The sequence below is a fragment of the Venturia canescens genome, chromosome 2 (assembly GCF_019457755.1).
Source record: "Venturia canescens isolate UGA chromosome 2, ASM1945775v1, whole genome shotgun sequence".
Classification (NCBI taxonomy): Eukaryota; Metazoa; Arthropoda; class Insecta; order Hymenoptera; family Ichneumonidae; genus Venturia; species Venturia canescens.
In genome coordinates this window covers 2,641,131-2,661,430 of record NC_057422.1, presented here as the reverse complement: position 1 = coordinate 2,661,430, position 20,300 = coordinate 2,641,131, and the positions used below count along the sequence as shown (strand labels likewise).

Sequence of the window (20,300 nt, the reverse complement as noted above, 5' to 3'; positions counted from 1 at the left end):
CTATTATTCATTAGTACGGCTTGACGGTAAGCTTGACGCGGGTATATGTTATTTGGCTTTCAGGTGCGGCCGCAAGAGGCGCGGTGATAAACTGTTCGTTCTTTCGCCATTACCCACCAGGCACGTTAATGGCGACAGTCGAGGGATTTTAAAAACTCACTGTTTTTCAAGAGTTGAAATAATAATAGCGTGTTAAAAATCCCAGAGGACAAGGGTCAGACGTGGCTCGTTTTAAGGGTGGAATTTTTCAAATATATACGTAAGTATACACATTGTTATTATGTTTCATCACATACTACAAACACGCAATTCAGACTCTCGCACACATTCACGTCAACATTTTGCCCCCCTCTTTCTCTCTCTCGTACTTTCATCTTCCTCACTCACGCTCCCTTTTTTACTCACAGTCATCGTTTCTCAAGCTCTCACAACGCTTATAAATATAGATATATAGGAAATACATTCGTCTAACGATTAGCGTCTCTGTGGCGCCAGCTCAGCCTTGAATAACCGAGCTTTTCTCCTCGGGGCTTTTATCCCGGTGAATTCACGCGAAATTCAACCGGGACTCTTGCCCTACTCTATGGATTATATCAATTCTCATCATGATAATCTCTCTTTTTCGCTCGCTCTCGCTCTCTCTCTCTCTCTCTTTCATTATATGAAACTTTCCCGAAGATACTGACGTATTAGCGCGTCATACTTTCGACCAGTCTTTCAAATAATTCCCGACGATTCTTCGGGTCAAGTGATTAATTGATCTGTCCGCGAGCTTCCAAAGAGAGAAAAACTGCTCACTATTCGAGGCTGACTCGCATATTCTTCCACGAGAGAACCTTTCACGTGTCACAATGCGTGCAGGCGTGCTTTCGATCGGGCCGGTGGCGGATTATTAGCCGAATAAAATCGGGGCCTCACGAAAAATACTATCGAGCCAGTTTCATTCCCGATTTTTTTATAATTAGAGAAACAATCGTATTCTCAGCTTATTTAACAAAATAATACGAGTGAGAGTCAACGAGAGATTGCACGGTCTAACGAATATTAAAATTAATTACTTCGCGCTTCAACTATCGAAGACCGGGAACAAAATGATGAGCCAGCAACGTGAAAAAACACTAATGAAATGTTCTCTTACAGTCATTAATCCTTCGAATTTCACGGAATCCCAAGCGCTCCGAATCGACGTACCAAATATCTATAACACTCCATGCACATTCCAACCGATAATGCGACGTTATACAGCTGACGATCATTCCGAAAGGAGCAAATACATGCACGATAAAAAGAAAAGAAAACATTTTAGTTGTTCTACGAGACACGAAGGATATACTTCGAGTATCGTCCCCCAAGGAATTTTACGTCTGCCTCCTTCCTTTCCATCTCTTTTCTCTTTCCCTCAGTCTGGATGGAAAGAAAGTAGTCTGCCCCATATCTTACAGACACATGCACGGTGCATTCGATGTCAACTGTATTCCCCGAAGGTATTCAAATGTTCTTTCCTCTCTTTTCGTATGAATTCTCGTGAATCGCCATATTAAAAAAATATTTTGTTTGTTTTAGCACTCCCATTTTCTCGTGGGTCAAAGCCACGGAGCGACGAGTGCTGGACACTGAAACGAGACATTGAGCTGAGAACTTGGACTAGGCCAAGCGAATGGATGTCAAAGTGACTAAATTTTAATAATATAATTGAATTGATTCATAAATTTCAGTGATTACCGTTCGTGCATTCGGGTATAGAGGAATTGAACGAATATTTCGTTTCAGCACTTGAAGAAGATGCGAGGCAAAACAGCGGAAAAGATGGATGATCGGAGGCACGCGTTCGGTTAATCTCGAAATTGTCATGATCGATTTTCCTTCAGTTTAAAGAAAACGAATTCGGAAGGATGTGGAAGAGCCCATGGAGAGAGATTGTAAGGGTATTCGGAGAGATGTTGGCAGTTGGGATAAATGGCAAACAGGGTGAGGTTAGAGGGCTGCGGAGGACCGAGGCAACTCGGTCCCGCGAGTAATCCAGGTGGAAAATTTTGAATAAATTTTATGGACGTCGAGGAGAGAGGCGACGCTCCTTCGGGGAGTTACTCGATTATAGGGATAGTGAATCTGAGATAAGCGAGATAGAGGAAGGAGCAAAGCGTTAGAAATACCAGTGGCTTTGGCCTCGGAGATCACGTACGTTCGCCCAAATATATCTATGTGTATTTTCATCCGAATGCTTTTGTGCGGATCGACGATTCATGGCGTCTGACCGAATTACGTTTCCGGCGATTATCAGTCGGGAAATCATTTTTTCCCCAATTCTCATTACGCTGAAGAAAATCCGTTTTTTTTTACAATCAAAGTGAAAAACCGAAAGAAACTTTGTGCAATCTTGCGTTACGACGAAGGATTTTCTTACGAATTCATAATTTTCGAAGTGTATTTCAACTATTGATGTTTTTGCCTAAAAAATAACGGCCCCACTCCGAAAATCTCATCTCGAGTGCTTCAGACGCGCCACCGTTTTTTTCAAAGCCCCATTTTCGTCGACGTCATTGAGACCGCGGCGTCATATTCCCCACCCAATTACTGCAAAGACGAAGGTACACGTTTATCGAAACACGAGGCTGGATGGGAAAATGAAAAACTAAATATATAAAGCGCATCGAAACTATAACATGCTGGTTTATGTGACGCGAACGAAGGCACGAGACTTTTCACGCAAAGACAGCCCATTTTTTTCGATGGTGCGTTTCAAGCTGTTTGTGTTTTATCGATGCGAGTTTCCAAAGTTGACACTTGGACATTGTCTGCAACATTTTTTTTCAGGTTTTCCCCAAAAAGTTACTAAAAAAATCCAGAGTTCCACTTTGAGTTAATTCGCGAATGTTACAGAGCAAATTTCACTATTGAATAATTAAGCAAAATGAAAATATAACGCAAAAATTCCGTGTTTTCTCGATGAAATATTGACAAAGAAGAACTGAATGGCAGCTTCAACCGTTGAGAAAATGATAATAAAAAAAATAAAAAAAAAGAAAATCAAAAAATCTAAATGGCACGAGCAGTTCCGAACGATATGAAAAATATGTGGCGAACTAGACGCGGAGTGCCTCGCATGCGAAAAGATACGAACAGACAGAGCACGAAGCCCGAGCAATATGCACAATGCAATATGCAATTTCTATATCGAAGCCATTTCCATTCACGCGTTCCATCCACTCTCTCTCCCGTTGATATTTCGCCCTCCCTTCGCACGTCTCCACCCTTACTCCTGCCTCCTACTTGCCATATTTTGCTATTGTTATTTCCGCATATTTTCCATTAACGATATTTTTTTACGCGGCATTATGTGTTCAAAAATTCAGAGTTATATTGGCACTCTAACCCTCTCTGTACGTGACTCGATCCGAAAAGCTTCTACTAAAACTACCCTTCATCGTTCCTCCCCCTTCCGTTCTTTCATATCACACTCTACTTTTCGCACTTTCTCTCATTCTCTTTCAATCTGTTTATCATTTTCTCGTTTCTCGTTCACTCAGCAATCTACCGCGCTCACATTTGTTTTCTTTTATGCGTAAACGTAACCACATCAACAGTAACGTACGCACGAAAAACGTAAAAAATGTAATTGGGTCGCGTGAATCGGAGTTCGAGGATAACCAAACTATTTTTTATTTTGCAGAGTTATTCAATTGAGTGGCATCAAGCCTGGAGCTGCACTGTGGTGCATTGTTCTCGTTTTTGTGTGAAAACCAATAACAGCTCTTTAACGATGAGAAGAGGGCTGCAGCCAAAGGACGCGAAAGAAACTGGTTAGCCACGAGCTCCGTTCCGTGCGAATACATTTCTGACGTTTGCCCATGGGAGAAGTACAATTCAAGATGCAGAGCGAGCACAACACCAATGACGTGACATCGAAAAAGGTGAATTCTCGAAGTAATGACATTACCTGGAATTGTTGCATGGGATAGGCCATCATTTGGGCAGGTGGAGGTGGAGGTGGCGGAGCAGCTTGCACACCAGGAGGTGCCGAGACTGTCGTCGCGTGATGGGGGGGTAATTGAGGCCCACCGGGTAATCCTTGTCCCCATCCCGCTGCCGTACTTGCCGCATGAACGCCCATGCCCATTCTGCGTTAAGACGAATATATTGCATGAATTATGTTGATGAAACGATCGTGCAACGATGGTTTATTAATATTTCAAAATGATATCTCAATGAAAAAGGTAAAGAGGCCGTTTCGTTATCGTAATCGTAGAGTCATTACAGAGTCATATCGCGTGTGAGATAGAAGGGAGGATATAATATATGAGGGAGGATAATACGATTATGAATGTTCTAGGAGAGGGAACGAATGTTGTTGCATCGTATCAGCATCGAGCCAGAAACGATGAACCATTATCCGAAGTGTCATGACAAAAAAAAAGCTCTCTGCGGAGTCGAGCAGCTTCGCATACGTTCAGGTACGATTTCGGTATGGAATACCGGATAACGGTGGTGGAAACAACGATTTACGGTGTTGGAAAGGAGGAGGTACTCGGCGCGAGGCGAGGAACACAATCGAGCGTTATTTCGAGCTCTTTGTTATCACTCGCGGTAATGACCAAGTAGAGTTAACTAATGCCGAAACAGCCTGTGGTTTAATTGCTGTGAAATCGTGTTTCATTATCCCCCCGTCTCGATCTAACGATCCTTCGGCAATATGTCCCATGTGTAGCCATTCGTATGGTCTATTTACGCCCGGGTTCACGTATTATTCAATACTCCAACGCACTCACCCCATGTACTGAGCCTGCTGATAACCAGCAAATTGTCCGTACGTGTATCCCTGCATTCCCTGAAGAAAGCCACCTGCCTGCATCTGCGTAGCCGCGGTCGTTGGATACGATTGGGGAGGATACCAGTAACCAAGTTGTCCGGCGCCTCCTACACCGCCCACGCTGCCGACACCACCGACACCAGCCGCCGCTGCGGCCGCGGCAGCCGCTGCCGCCGCGTAATACGGATACGTCGCCGACGATATTGCCTGAAAAAAACGGTCATTTTACGAGGCTCTTTTATCACTCGACGTTGTTTCGCCATTTGGCTTATGGAGGAGTTAGTTGATAGATAAGTGGTTTAAGGGATGCGAGGACAATGGCCTCGAGCCGAGGGGCTTCGTAGTTGGATGAGATCCCTCGTTGACGGATACCACCGGAAAGCCTATCAGTCGATTCATGAGATCGCTGCTAAGCGTTAGGGCTGCTGCTTCAAGTTTAGGAGGTTCGAATTACCGACGATAATACCATAGGGTCGTTGCAGTGTTCGAAGCTTCGCTTCGATCAACTTCGTTAAACTCAATAAACATCAATTAACGAATTGCAAAGGAGAAATCTCGACAGTAGGATTCATGGAATCGTCGATTCTGTTTGTGGACTAGTTATGAGTTTGACTGGTGGCCAGAACAGAAGTCACGTTGACCGGGAGCTCGAGAAAATAAAGACGATTGACAGGAGTGTATAGTCGAAAGTACAATCCCTCTTAGCACAGAGGAAGTATTCACGCGGGGATCCGACGTTATGGGAATAAGGATCAATTAGGGCGCCGCTACGGGGCAAAGTTACGGGTAGAACGGTTAAACGGAAATACCGGAGGCTTCAGCGTATTACGGGCTTTCCATTGTAGCTCAAGCTTTCCTATCGCTCTCTCCCTCTGTGTTTCTCTCCCCCTAACTCGTCGTTTCTCTCGATCTTCCGTGGTATTCCCAGATCGGACGTAACTACTCGTCTTAACGGCGCTAATTGCTGAGGGAGCCCAAACCATGGTGTGCACAATGCGCCAGGAGCTTGCGATCGAGCAAGTTGGAACGATAACAGAGAGACCAAACTGAATGTGAGCTTTCGCGGTCAGATCATCCCCCGCTCCCTTTCTCAACCTTCCTCTACTTTTGTTGATCAATCTTGCTAAAGTTTTACCTCTTTTTTTTTTCCGGCCTCCTGCAAACTGTCTTTGTCCAAGTGTTTTTTTCTCTTCTTCCTCTCTAGTTTTTTTTTTTTCGACAATTCACGCTCGTTTAGCACCGAGTTAATTTACCAAGTTTAGAACTATTGTTCTTCATCTCGAGTATTGATTGGATCACAAATCACTGCACCGACCTTCATAAATTCCAACTGGAGCAAGCAAGTGCTAAGAACTCGTAATGGTTAGCTTTTCTCTAATACCAACCGGATCCAACGTGCCGTTATCATGACAAATTGTTTTGTTATCTTCGGCCGCGTTGATGACGAGTTGGGTGTCTTCGACTCATTGATTGCTTTTCTTTTTAATGGACTTTAACGCTTGATACACTTTTCCTTTTCTTTTGTATTCCACAGGAGAGAAAACTATTGAAGCAATTGTCTCTAATGGACTCGGGCGATGTTTGACACCTCAATTTTTTTTCCTTTCATTTGTGTTTTCTCTCCTATCAGAGCTGCGCGTCCCGCTCGATTCAATTGATTGCATTCTCACCTGTCCCGATTGTTGGGCGTTGTTCGGGTCTCCGCTCTCTTTTCCCCAGCTACATTTGACCGTTTGTCCGTTAATGTCGGTGTTGTGAGACGCGACGATGGCGTGGGTCGCCGATTCCTTCGTGGAAAACCTGTCGGCAACAAAAAAAAAATATATATTATTTTTACGAACAAAGCTGTGCTCGTAGAAGCTCGTGCTCGTAGAAGCTCGTGCTCGTAGAAACAACATTGGGGATCTCTCTCGAGCTGTCTTCGGCCCGGTTGCTTTTTCACGGAAAGTGAAATGCCAGAAAGACATTGAAACAAAGAGATTAAGTTACTTTGTTTTTTTTTGTTTTTGTTTTTTTTTTTTTTCATAGAACTCTACAAAACCGAACACAGTTGTGACTCAACGCGTCTCTTTCGCTCTCTTATTTACTCGTTTTTTATCCTCTGTTCCAGGCCCACGGTACACCAGGGAAAATGCTAACGAGACTCACCTGACAAAGGCGTAACCCTTGTCTTTGAAGACTCGAATCTCTTGGATAGAGCCAAAGGGTGAAAAGGTCTTCTGCATGAGCTCTTCCGTAAGGCCGTTTGTCAAACCACCACAGTATACGGTGCAGTTTGTCGGACTGCTCTGATTGTAAACTTCGTCGAAAGTCAGTGGCTTCGCGTTCGCTGCAACGATACATACAATATCGAATCAGTATTTCACTCGTCACACTCACATTTTACGTGCATCCATAACGAAGTTCATTATATATACGACTCGAAAAAGAAAAAGCTGCTCATTTACAGCGTCACTAGACGATATCGATTGGGTCGAAATTAGGGATAAGCAGGTTCGAGTTTTTGCGATAATAGCAACGTTCTCATTGAGCGAAAATCTTAACATCTCAAGCTTATCGGCTAACCGATTTTGCCCTAGAATTCTCTCTTTTTCTCGATGCCTCGTTCCCCCCCTCTCGCTCTTCACATTCCTTGCTGCGATCGAGCGAGCTTCAATTTCATTGCTTTGCTATAAAAGCATCAACGATAATTACGAATTCGAGGAGTGAAATATTACCGTCGTAATAGTTCGGAACCTAAAGACCGTATCGGGGGTGGCGTCGTTGCTGAAGTTACAGAAATAAAATAACTATATACCTGCGTCTCGCTCCCTCTTTCTCATTCTCTTTGTTTCTCGAGTGCTTTCTACCGGTAAGTACTCCTGTACCAAGTTACGTCCTTACACGAGATTATAGAGGATCGGCAGAGAGCCGGCTGAAGGGGGGACGAGAGTGATGCGAGAGAGTGAGGAAATGGCATGGTTTAAGTATCCTCTCCGGGAGATGGCGTGACCACGTACCTTTGACGAATAAATCAATTTAACGGGCCGACGACGGCCTCGGCGCCGATATCATGTTCGAATTTTTCCTTTTTTTTTTTACTTTTCTCGTGAATTTATTGCCAATTTATGGCCCTTTGCGTTTTTTTCCGATCGATATACGCGAGCATTGCATATTTCACCGTAAATATTTATACAAACGAGTTTTTTCGCATCCGGATGAAGCACTTTTTTCAATTTTTGCTGTGAATAAACTTACGCGTCTCTGGTGTATCGCCAACGATTGATTTTCCCGTCGAATGTTTCGCGGAAAACTGATTTCACGTGGGAGAATAAAAAACCGAGTCAAATCAATCGAACGCGCGAGGAAAAATGATCGGACGCCCCGAAAAAAAACGTTTTTGGAACGAAAATATTCGCTGCACGAATTCTCGCTCGTCAACGTGCCCAAAATTCCTATGCGCGAAACAATTTCGTGGCAAATTGTGTCACAGAAATTTTTACGCTTCTCGTCCGAATTTTGCAGCCAAATCCATGCCCGGTATTTCAGAGCCCAACGTCCTCAATTCACGTTCAGGGCTCGTCATCAGCAGAGCTCTGATGAAGAATCTAATCGAAGTTCTCGGTTCGCGATTCCGTTGCGATTTTGAATCCGCATAAAGTTTTCAACACTTGTCAGGACACCCTGTATGCACAAAATCTGGAAAGGAATATCACCGGCTCACAACTTTGCCTGCCGAGTCCTTATCCGGTAGTGAACGAATACGTAGCATCACGAGTAACCCCCGCAGTTCGCATAAACTTCTCGATTCACGTTAGTCCGCCTGCTCCTCGCAACCCGCACTTGGGGGTTCGGTTAGATTGACTCGCTCCGAAATTCCCATAGCTCTGATCCTGGAGTATTATTCAAAATTTCCCCATCCCGTTTCGCGGTAGAATGGATATGAGGATTTGAGAATAGGTGGAAAACAATATCCCGGGAACGACGAAGAATCATTTTTCACTGTTCCATTCTGGAAAATTTGACTTTGTAAAAAATATTCGAAGAGTTTCGGGCTGAGGGGTTTGCCTCAGAAGAGATGATTTGGGCATCTAACGGAGATCGACAAGAGGCCCGAAATACGAATTCGCTCTCATGTTTTTTCATTTTTTGTTCCAGTGTCTCCGTGATCGATCACGTGCTTCTCGATCGCGTTCAACGAAACCAGCCACAAAGAGTCTACAGCACACGGACGACAGGACTCTGTGTATAAGCAGAAAATAAGAGAGGACCGATTTACGCGAAGAGAAAGAGAGAAGTCGCGGGAGTCGCGCACCTGTTGAGCCCTTTTGCGTGAGAACAGCGCCGCCCATACGGTACAAAGGATTCAGCAGCTATATCAGCGAAAGGAGTCTCGTCTTGCGCGGAAATACATATACCACTTTCGTGTATGTATATAAACTACGGTTGGATGTACTTTCTCCACTTTCACACGATCCAATACCGTTTTCACTCGCCCGTGCGATAATTACGCAGCACTTTTCATCGATATATTGATTCTCAAGATTGTGATGAAACTGAGTGGTCGCTGTAGTTTCTCTTTATTTCAATCGATCTTTGAAAGATTTCTAAAAATCAGAGAAACGCTATTAAGAGAATATCCTCGATTATGAAAAGATTTCGAAAATATTAGTTGTGAGATTGGTGATTTCCTGGGGGACCGAAACAACCGCGATTGTGAATGTTAAGCCTCTGAAATCCCATTATTCTCGAAATCATATGGGAACGGAAACACTCCGCATTTATCATAATCGAAAACTTGATTTTTGTGCATTCAGAAAAAAGTTCGATTCAATCCGATTCACTTCATTTTTTTTTATTACATTATTTTCGAAATAAATTTCGTAAATTTGGATAAACAATCTTAGTGCATTTGAATGATGTTCGTAGATCTCAGTTTTAGTAGATATAAAATCGCAACGAAAAACATGATTAAATGATTTCAGTAGATCTAAATAGAACTTTATCCACAATGCAAAGAACTTTGAAATGCAAAGTTGGAAAAATGTTTGTATATACACAGGTTGACTGATCCAATACCGGTAAGCGTGTTTGAAGGAAAACTCTTACTTTATGGTTTCATTTTTTCCAGCTTATTTTCCGTGCTAATTAAAATGGGATTCGTAGTAATCTATGTATACCTACAATCTATATACACTCCTTTTATACGTAGCGAAACTTCGTTAAGAGGATGGATTAAGCGACTCGACTACAAAAGGTTTTTTGCTTCACTTTTACCTAAGCAATCAGAGACTAATGATTCATCTCACTCCTCTAATTGCTCCTCATTTTGTTACTTCCAATTTTCAGATTTAATGATCGATAAATTAGGAGTTATAAAACATTGCTACACACAAGAAAACCGATTCCACTGTTTTCCACGTCCCTTTTCCATCTCTGTATTTTTGTGTCGAACAATCAATCCAAAAATCCCAACAAATTTTCTCTTCGGGGAGCTACTTTAGAGAATTATTTGAAAATGAATTTTCGTGAAAAATCGATGAAATTGGCAGTGCTGTACCGGAGAGCAAACACGGGAGAAGTAAAAATCGAGGTCGTTTGCGTTGGGTAATCAATTGCTGAAGAAAACTGTGGTAACGTGTACCGAGTTTCTATCAGAGCTGTGGTAACGTTAAGGATCAATCTCCCCTTGGAAAACTAGTTTGAAACAAATTGTTAAGTTAACAGTGGTGTTGAGTTCTGGAGAATAGTTCAAACAAATTCTTTCGCCATCAAAACTTTTAGTACTCGCACGTACGAAGGCATTTTGTGTCATTGTTGCAACGACGCCTCGATTTTTGTCGACATTCCCCTTTTACTGTGAAAAAATAATATTCCTCCAAATTTTAGGCAACCCAAAAAATTGAGGCGGAAGAAAAAACAGCGAGGAAAAAAATTGTATCGCGAGGGTCGCACGCGGACGAAATCGACGTGAAAAGCCCTATGCGAACATATATTTATAAACGAATATATGTATGTTACTAGCGGAGGATGGACTCTCTTAGCCCCAGTCGCCACCCTCAATCGTCCAGTAACTTTTCTTCCTCTCTCTCTCTTTGCAGCTCCTAACAGTATACGGTTTAGTTTGGTGTAGCCTCACTCAAACCAACTTCGATCGCGCCTGACCGAGCGCAAGCGTTTGCTTCCTTCTTCCCCAATTTATATATATTTATCTCTAGACGATACAGTGCCGCTCTTGGTTCTCCCATTCCGAGGTTTTCTTCGTCCTAGGACCCTCCTCGTTTCGTCCCGGCCCCTGGACCCCTCGCTACTTTTGCTGCTGCCGCTGTTACTGCTGGGAGCCTCGAGCCAAGCCAAGATTTGTAGTCGTGGCATAAATTCGAGCTTTCGTCCTTCTCTCCTTCCGGATCGCGCGCCCTAATAGATTGGCGGCCCCAATAAAGGTGGCCAATACTCGGTCAGGGCACGTGTGCTCTTCGCCTCACTTGTGCTCAAATGAATATAAATATGTATATTTGTTTCATCAAACATACCATTCCTATGTGTTTATCTGTGGAAATATTGAATTGGCAAGAAATTCACTCGGTTTGTCTTCGTATGTAATAATGTTTTATCACAGATTGATGCTCCTAATAGATCTTTTATTGTTCGCTATAGGATGATCTAAAAGGACCTGGAGTACGGTTGATGGAAACATTTTGGTCACGGACGACGTGGTACGAAATCAGACATCGTCGAGCCGTGAGAAATCAGACATTCGGGTCTGACGGAAACGATTCATATTGTCGGACTCGGTACTTCCAGTGGAGCTCGCGGATATTTTCGTGGAATGAGAAAAATGAGGAAATTTCGATGCTGAATGAGAATATTCGAGGAGAGTCGGTCTCGGAAGGGATTGAACAAAAGTAGAAAGCAGAATGGAGTCAGCACTTTTAACGGGTATGTGTGTACATGGTTTAGCGAGTTTGTCCGGGCGTGTACAGAACTTGACAGGGACTTGAGCTGGTAAAGGCACTAAGCGATTAAAAGGAACCTTTGCGGAGCGATGTTCGACATCGTTTGGCACTTGTGGCTAGTACAGCGCGGAAGAAGTGTGTTGGGCAGGGTCAAAGAGAGTGCGAGAAAACATTCCCGAAGGCCGAACACATCGCTGTCACGAACACACCGGCATTTATGGATAAATGTATATGGATGGAGTCCGGAAAATCAAAATGAAAGCCTTGGTGCTTTCGAAGCAGAAACTGTTTTTCACATGGCATGAATTTCCGGGGGACGTGACCGCAACTTGTGTTTAAGTGACTATCGAAGGCAGCATCTCATATATATGGATGAGGCGTGTGTGGAAATACATTTTGCGCTGTTAAACGCATGAAAAAAGGTCATTCGTGTGCTAAAACAAATTCTCATAAATGAACAACATTTTAATTCGTTTCTAAGAGAATGGAGAACGTAGTATTTCTGCGTTTGAATTAAAAATCATTGAGACCTCTCAGCTCGTTATATCAGATTCTTCGGGGGGACAGTAAAATTGAATAATTTCCGTGAAAAATTAAACTCCACGAGGAATCGTTTGATTGAAACTTGCTCAAACAGGTCCCCTGTCAATGAGAAATTCGCGCCTGCAACCCGTAGAAAGATTCGATTTTTTGCAACGGTGTAGAAAAACCTTTCGTTGTTTTTGCTCCTGCGCACAAAGTCGAGTGAGAACACGCAACATTTTTTTATCTCACTCGTAGTCGATTGGTACCAGAGAAAAAAGCAGGGAAGCTCCGAACGTCCGGGTCGGAATAACGCTCGTGGAAAATTCAGAAGAATTTCAGTTCTCGTAAAAGACCAATTATAGCTGCAATTTTTACACCCTCCCTCGGTTCCCTTCCCCTCTTATTTTCGCTACATTCTCCTGGCTTTGGGCCATCCCTAACTGGCTGCCACAGCCAGCTCACTCTCACTCTTTCTTTTCTCTCTTCCTCAATTCTACATAAACTTATACTCTATGTGTTCTCGATGTTTGCGAGTTTGCGCGAGTGTGTGCAGTCTGGTGGTCTCCCGTGAGAGCGAGGACCGTGCCAATACGTGTATGTAAATAATACAGTGTATTTAGCGAGCGCATGCAAACATCCCCGGGGCACGTGAGAGAGGGTAACCGCGTACCGCGAGCACAAACGAGACCGTTCGCTACGATATGATGGTTGGATCGAATGTTAAGAGTCCACAGGACGTAAACTACGTCATTTAACACGTATGTGTGGGTTAAACGAACATCTTTTTGTCTCGTTCTCTTCCTCTGTTTCTCTTTCCTCGTGGGTACGTTTAAATTATGGCTGTTTTACTACACATGGAGTAAGCGGCCGACGGCGACGGCAACATAGTCCTGCCAATGAAAAAACAATGTTGGAAGCTCTCCTCGCGACGATGCTATTCGCTCGGAGTACCTTCTCCTGAATATGGACTCGATTTATACGCAGCCAGTTACAAACCGCAATCCTGTTTCCACCGCGATAAACCTCTTTCCGTTATGTACATGGAAAAAATGTGCATTTTCGAAAACTCAATCAATTTCCGGTATTTGTCAAAGCCCGGAAAGCCGAGATCGACATCGATACGGTTTCGTGTTTTTTTTTTTCATAAAAATTTTCGTGCTCGTTGAGCTTGCGCATATGGAAATGGTGGAAAATTGTAAGTTCAGTGATTTAGGAGATTGTGGCTAGGATCGTCAATATTTGCGTCGGTCAAATTTTCCGTTTTTTCGACTCGTTCGAGTTTTTCTTTCCAAGTACGTGCAAGATTTCGTTTGATGCGAACATTTGAATTTTGTATTCGGATAGTTGCGCCGGAAGATTTATTTGTTTTTGAGATTGCACACCGGGTTAATTCTCTTCTCGTTTTCCTCCCTCAGTCAATCCCGCTGCGAGTATTTTTCTCGAAATTTAATGCCTCCTTCAATCTCGCGTTCGCATAATAAAAAAGTGGCTCGCATTTACACTTCAGAGTCTCCTCGTTGTCGGCCTTATTTTTTGTACTCACGAATCTTAAATCTTCCGTGTTTTCTCACACTCGAATTTTTCTCGTTCCAGGAATCACTTGGCCTTCTTATTCCGCAGTCTCAACGTCCAACAACCACCGAAACAACCCCTTTCGTACGTACCGGAGTACGAAAGCTTTCTCGCCCTGTTCTCCTCTATCGCGATTCATTTACCACGAAATTACAACAATTTCATGCAAAGCAGGCCCGGCTCGGGGGTTCGGTAGTTGTGAGGGGCTGGTTCTCGCCTCACTGGCCCTCGGCTTGAAATCCCGCGAGCGTTTCTACACCCCCGTTCCTTCAACACCTATACATACATCAATTGAAATCATAGAAGAGGAGAAAAAACGTCCGATGAGAAGAGTTGACGCCGACAGCTAGAGGAGAAAAAGATTGCGCGCCGATCGACCGGCTCTATGCATTTGAACACGTACATCGCAACGAGAGCCGTCGAGCCATCAGCTAACGGCTGAGGCGAAGAAAAACGGCTCTCTTCCCCAGCGCTCTGCGAGCTCGAGAAAAAAACACAAAGAAACTACAGAAAGAAAAACAAAGGGGGCCTATTTTATGCAAATGCATGCCGCGACTTCTTGTCTCCTTCGCCCCCATCATCCCCCTCGTTTCTCCCGATATATGACTCCGAGTTATAACCTGCAGTTAAGGTGGTATAGCAACGTGCTGAGCGCAGCGAGCAGCGCGGGTCACCAATTGGACTAAATAATTGCAAGTTTGCTTCTCAGCTCCAAATTGACGCATTTTTTCCATTCCTTCTGTTCCGTGAGCAAGTTTCCCTCGAAATTTTCCAGCAATTCGTGTCATTATCCAGAATCGTTAGAAATTTGGTGATTCTTTCTCAAAGTTGTATCGACCCGTTATGCATACGAGTCGGCTGAGCAGATTTTCTCGTAGCGTTAGCCATCGCCGTGAAAAATGGATATTCGGGATCGCCGGGTCGTTATCCAAAGCAGAAAACTCTTCGGTGGGAAGCGAAACAAGCTTCATCAATGTTGAACACCATGTTGCAGCCCTCAATCCATACTGATGAATCAATAAGACTCTGGCCCTCATGACCACCGCGTTCTCCGATATATTTGTGGACTCGAACCGCATATTCGCGCGAGTATATACGCGCGCCCCTATCCTCGTGGACAGCCCGGTAATATGGAGTGTGCGCACGGTGTTAGTGTTAACCGTAACCGCACGAAAATTGTTTCCCTTCGAACGAACGCGGTTGTTGGCGGGCCTACGAAAGAGAGAGAGAGAGAGAGAGAGAGAGAGAGAGAGAGAGAGAGAGAGAGAGAGAGAGAGAGAGAGAGAAGCGGAGCAACCCCCGAGCTCATTAGCGCGAACAATTATTACTGCGACAGAGAACCATCGTCGATGGTTCATACGATACAACGGTAGTGAACATATACATTGAATATTGGATTCGAGGATGTATTTAAACGGCGATGTTCGTCCTGGAAGAAGTAGGATAATCGTTTTGCACGGGCTGTGAAATAGGGCTTAGTTCCGTAGCGATATCGGCACGAAAAACTAGAAATTATTGGGGAAAAAGAGAATGCTTCTCGCGTGCAAGCGTGTCATCGATTTTCTATTTCGAATTTACTGCTTGCCTCACCTCACTTTGACATGCGGTACGATTGAGCGATATGTCTGTAGATATATTTTCATAGGCGAAATTCAGAATTCTCTCGTTTTTTGTTTTCTGCCGAAAGTTCTGGATTTAATGATCGCAAGCGTGGCTGTCAATTCGTTTTATGAATCTCGCGTGCCTCGCTGGTTTCTTGGCAGCGAATCGAGATATCGACGAGCGAGCGAGCGAGCGAGCGAGCTTCTGTGTGTTTATATGGGATGGGGAGCGCGGAACCGGAGCTCCAGGGGAGGAAGAGGCGGGTGAGAGAGAAAGAGCGCGACAGGGGGGAGAACATCAAGGAAGGTTTTGCTGTTGACGGATGGCTCAGGGTGGGACGGGGCTCGAGGGCTGAAGAGTACCGAGCGAGTGAGCGCGAGATTTTGCAGATTGAGGATGAGAGATAGAGAGCCAGGCATTTTCCGCGGCTGCTACGATCGAATCGTTCCAAAGCGGCCATGTCGTCAACAGGACAAACGGGCGACGATTTGCGTCGTGAATTTGCGAAGAGTGGGGAAAAAGGGTAGTAGAGATGGATAGAAACCGTGTCAGAATGAGGGAGAGTGACAAAGAGACCGAAGGGAGGAGAGGGACCGCCGAGGGAGGGGCAGAGGAACAGAGAATTTCGCGAGGGACGAGAGACGTTTATCGACTCGATTTGTATAATAGCCAAAGTTTTTGGGGAGTGCTCGTCGGAGTGAGAGCAACGGAAGGGGTTGATAGGGGGACGCTGGGAATGGCGAATGTGAGAAAACGAGAAATCGAGAGAGAGAGAGAGAGAGAAGGATCGAGAAAGAAGCACAGAGAAAGGGGCAGAGAGGGAGAAAAATAAACGGTGAAAATAAAATGTATGAGAAGGATGGAGAATTTCTCGATGGGTCTCGACGTAGTAACTACGCGAGAGCTTCAGAAATCCAATTCCGTCGTGAATTCTTAGCACCCTGGTCTTTGGCCATACGGCTAATCCTCTCGCCTCGTCCTTCGTGTCGTCGAACGCGTGTGGTATTCAAACGTATTACGATGCAAGAAAATTATGCAGCTAGAAAGAGCGAGGAGGGAGGAGGGGATAGGGAGGGACGGGAATGGAGATAAGGGCAAGTTGTTCGACATTGCGGGAAAAGATAAGTCAGAATTTTAGGTACATTACTCATTTGCTCCAAAAGTTTGAAAACGTCATCAAGTTTTGTTGAAACTCAAAAGCAACGTGAACACTTCGACGCTCGTGGAACATTTATTTTACAGTCTCTTTAAATCCGACATTTATCAGACTCGTATGTACGAACGCGATAATAGGATTAGTCCACCGAAAACCTTGGAAGGATATTAAAACACCAAAATTCGCCATGAAATAAGTTTATTCAAAGTTCGCCTCTTCCGTGCTTCATTTTTCAGAGCAGTCCGCAAAAGTCTCACGAATCAACGGACCGTTTCGACCATTCCTTCAAAAACCTTGCAGCACGGTTTGAGCAATCGCTTAATCGAACGATGCACCATTCGCAAGCGAAATGAATATTGTTTAAATTGAGATAAACCCCGAATGAATTCATATTCTCTTATTTCCGTGATTCCTCAATCGTCGTTCTCTCTTTTTCGAGGGTGCGCCCTCCTCCTTTTTTCTCAACGTCTATTCCATTATTCAGAAAAATTCTCTTTCGCGCGTACTCCTCTGTGAAAAGTGGCGCTCTTGAGCGGAGACTTATAGTAACCGTGTCGCAAAACTTTACCGTCGTGCACAGAGAGTGTTCGATAATGCTTTAAACGTTTCGCGGTCTCTCGACTTTCACCTAAGAGAATATCAATTCTTTTCATCGTTGTGTATATCCATATACGCCTTTGTGTATTTCGCCGAGAGAGAATTCATATTCTCGCGGTCTCCAACTGTGTCACCAATTTTTCCATATACCCGCGCACACAGTCGAATTGCTGTTACAGTTGGAGACGATTTGCCATGCGGTTTCTCCAACGTATGGACCCTTACGGGGTACACACGTCGTGTTTTGTGGATGAGCTGGTGCGATTGATGAAAAAAAGCATACGCTAAAAACGGTCCTCGCTCCGGGAACGAAGAGAGCAGTGAGAATAAAAAATTCGATTCGACGAGTTGGTTGCGTGTGCGCAACAAGCGGAACTTGCCGCTTTTTCCACGAGAAAATCGAGTGGCAGATTTTTATTAAGATAAAAAGGAAAAAACGAGTTCCGGCAAATCTCGCGGCTGGTACGCTTCGATTATTTTCCTTTTTTCCGTTATTTCTTTTCACTACTCCCCCGCCCGCCCCCCCCCCCCCACCCTGCTCCCTTTTATTTTTACTCGATGCTTTTCCGGCGAGCCGATATTGGCTTTGATTGACTTTTAAAAATATGAATTGACCCCAACGACGAGAAGTGAACCGGTTGCCCTCTTCTTTTACCAAATTTTAAACAAAGTTGTGCAATCGTTCAGAAGATTCGAATCGTTCGGACGAATCGTCTCTTTCTCCTCATTTTCATTCGGCTCGCTTCTAGCTTCAGCTCTCATATTTTCACGCTGAAAGTTTGCCAATGATTTGCGAGAGATCCCGAATAATGAACGCAGCAAAGCCTGCTAATGAAATCCGTCGACCATTCGAAAAATGTTTGCAGAATTATCAATGTTATTCGGCAATGTTATTCGCCGAAAACGGTTAAGCTCAACGTCGAATATATCCCGCTCATAAGACACAACTACACGTACGTGAAAACGTTCGCGTTGCTTTCCCGCGAGAGTTGAATTTGCCCAGAGGGTGTCGCGACCAATCCAAACCCCGCTCTACGAAATATGACGGGCATACGAGATTTTGAATAAACACACATACACACACGTGAACGTTGACTGAGCAGAAGAAGAAATGGACAACGCTTCCCTCGGGCTGTGAAAGTAATTATCCCTGCTATTCGGGAAACAATACAAGAGCGAGAGAGACTCAGGGGTGAAGATTTATATGTATATCGAAGAGATGGCAAACTCAGTGAGATTATATTCGAGAATGTACGTACATCGACCACGCGCGCGCGTGTGTGTGTGTGTGTGTTCAAATAGAGAGTGTAAAACTGCCTCGCCGATTCTTTTTCCTCTCTCTTTCTCTCTCTCTTGCTCTCTTCCTCTTTGATGTCTCTCTCATTCGGTGTGCTCCGATTTTTTCACAGCGCATTCTTGTATAGTAAACGGATGAACGCGGACGGTTCGTGAAGAAGGTGGATTTCAAAATCCATGCGTAATAAGCACCGGATGTGACTCGCTCGATCTCGCCATTCACAATTTTCTCGATTGATACTTTTCTGATGATAATACTTATGCTCGACACCGAATGGGGTTTTTGTTTCTCCTGGTCGAACTCCTCGTGTTTAAAATGTTGAGGCGATAAAAAATTGGAGTATCGTGGAAACAAAATATCGATCAAGGAAGCACAAAAACGACGGATTTCGCCTCTCGAATTCAATCAGATCGTAAAATTTCGTTAAAGTGGAGGAAGGAAAGTTCAAATTAAAAGTTCGAAATCCCCGGTTTGAGGGAGTCAAAATTGAAGAGGGTAGTTCGCCATAGTGGAGATTTGAAGTTTCGGACAAATTTGGAGGAAGTAATTTGCGAGTTTTGACTTGGAGTTGTTTCATCATCCGTGGAAGGCAAAAGAAGTAAAAAGTTTTGGAAAGCTCCGAAGAAGAAATGTCTTTTTTTCGGAGGAAAGTGATATCTCCGTAACAGAGAGATATTTTGGAGAAAATTTTCATTGGCAAAGTACACATAAAGGGAATAGTCGTGACTATCGGCTACGATCGATTCTTCGAATGATCGACCGGAGCGAGGGAGAAAGCGAAAAGGAAAAGGAGAGGGAGATAGAGACGGGGGAGAAACAGAAAGAGCGATACGAAACTTTTGACATTAATCTAAAGCACCGGAGTTGAGCCTTTCGCATTACTGCAGTTTTTGCTTGGCTTTCTCACTCTCCCTTTTTCTTCGGCTCTCTCTCCTTCTTTCTCTCAATTGCTGCAAAGTTAACTAATTGCCAGCCGGTGGTCATAAAATATTGACCCAGTTGGCGGGAAATACTAAGTGATTCCAAATCAAAGCATTGGCATGCCACCTTCGCGAGGGCATATCGTCGTGCTAGAAGCTCCGAAAATGGGATCGAAAGCTCTGTGTTCCCTCGCTGCGCATTATTTCGGGATCAGAGGCACTGTCACATACATTTCCTTCGGAAAAACCGACTGAAAGCAGCTTTATTATATTCGTTTGTTCACTTTCCTCTTCGTATTTGATATTCTTTGGAAAGTACGTCGAAAATCAGTGCGGTTATCTCATATGTCGGGAATTCTCTTTTCTCCATGTTTTTTGTACTCTCCCAAAACGAAACACAGCCTGTCCTGAAAAATTCACTCCGACAGGGACTCGCGAGTGGACTTAAATATTAACTGTTCGCCTTCCCTCTCTCCCTTCGTCTCTTGTTCTCTCTCTCTCTCTTCCCTCCTCCCCCACTCTTTCTTTCCGCACGAAAACCACACTAGGTTTACTCCAACGCAGATGTAGTTTCCTCTCGCCGGCAGCCAGTCAGAAAGAGAGGTAAACTATTTTGAATTTCAAATTGCCTAAAGGTATAAGCACGAAAAAAGATCTCGTGTGATACGCGAGGTCTCGTTGGCTGTTGCTACTGCAACGGAAACAGCCGTGCTGGATTTCCTTCGCTGTACGTTTCAACTTTTCAGCATATATACCGCGTTATAGTGAAATAGTCAGGAAGGCAACTCGATTTACTGACGAGAAAAAAAAGGGAAGAAGAGAGCACACGGGCAGAAGAGGACGGGGAGAGGAAGTGGAAGCGAGACAGATGGATAGGCTCTGTGGTTAC

At 44.1% G+C, this 20,300-nt stretch overlaps 1 protein-coding gene and 1 long non-coding RNA gene across 4 annotated transcripts in view; one reads left to right on the top strand and one right to left on the bottom strand.

Moving 5' to 3' along the window:
* LOC122407097 (nucleolysin TIAR) overlaps nucleotides 1-20,300 on the bottom strand; it is a 610,998-nt gene that overhangs the window by 12,663 nt on the left and 578,035 nt on the right. For all 3 annotated transcript variants that reach the window (XM_043413083.1, XM_043413086.1, XM_043413084.1), the window contains 4 exons: nucleotides 6,956-7,136; nucleotides 6,478-6,607; nucleotides 4,767-5,014; nucleotides 3,938-4,118 (listed from right to left, as the gene is read on the bottom strand). In XM_043413083.1, coding sequence (XP_043269018.1) covers nucleotides 3,938-4,118; nucleotides 4,767-5,014; nucleotides 6,478-6,607; nucleotides 6,956-7,136 — 740 coding nt within the window. The remainder of the gene's footprint in view (nucleotides 1-3,937; nucleotides 4,119-4,766; nucleotides 5,015-6,477; nucleotides 6,608-6,955; nucleotides 7,137-20,300) is intronic.
* Nucleotides 70-14,427, top strand: LOC122407099 (uncharacterized). The gene is made up of 10 exons (XR_006260142.1): nucleotides 70-259; nucleotides 1,141-1,484; nucleotides 1,564-1,669; nucleotides 1,771-1,919; nucleotides 3,671-3,911; nucleotides 4,331-4,584; nucleotides 6,918-7,042; nucleotides 8,945-9,213; nucleotides 11,444-11,725; nucleotides 13,861-14,427. It is a non-coding gene; the product is annotated as an uncharacterized lncRNA (long non-coding RNA).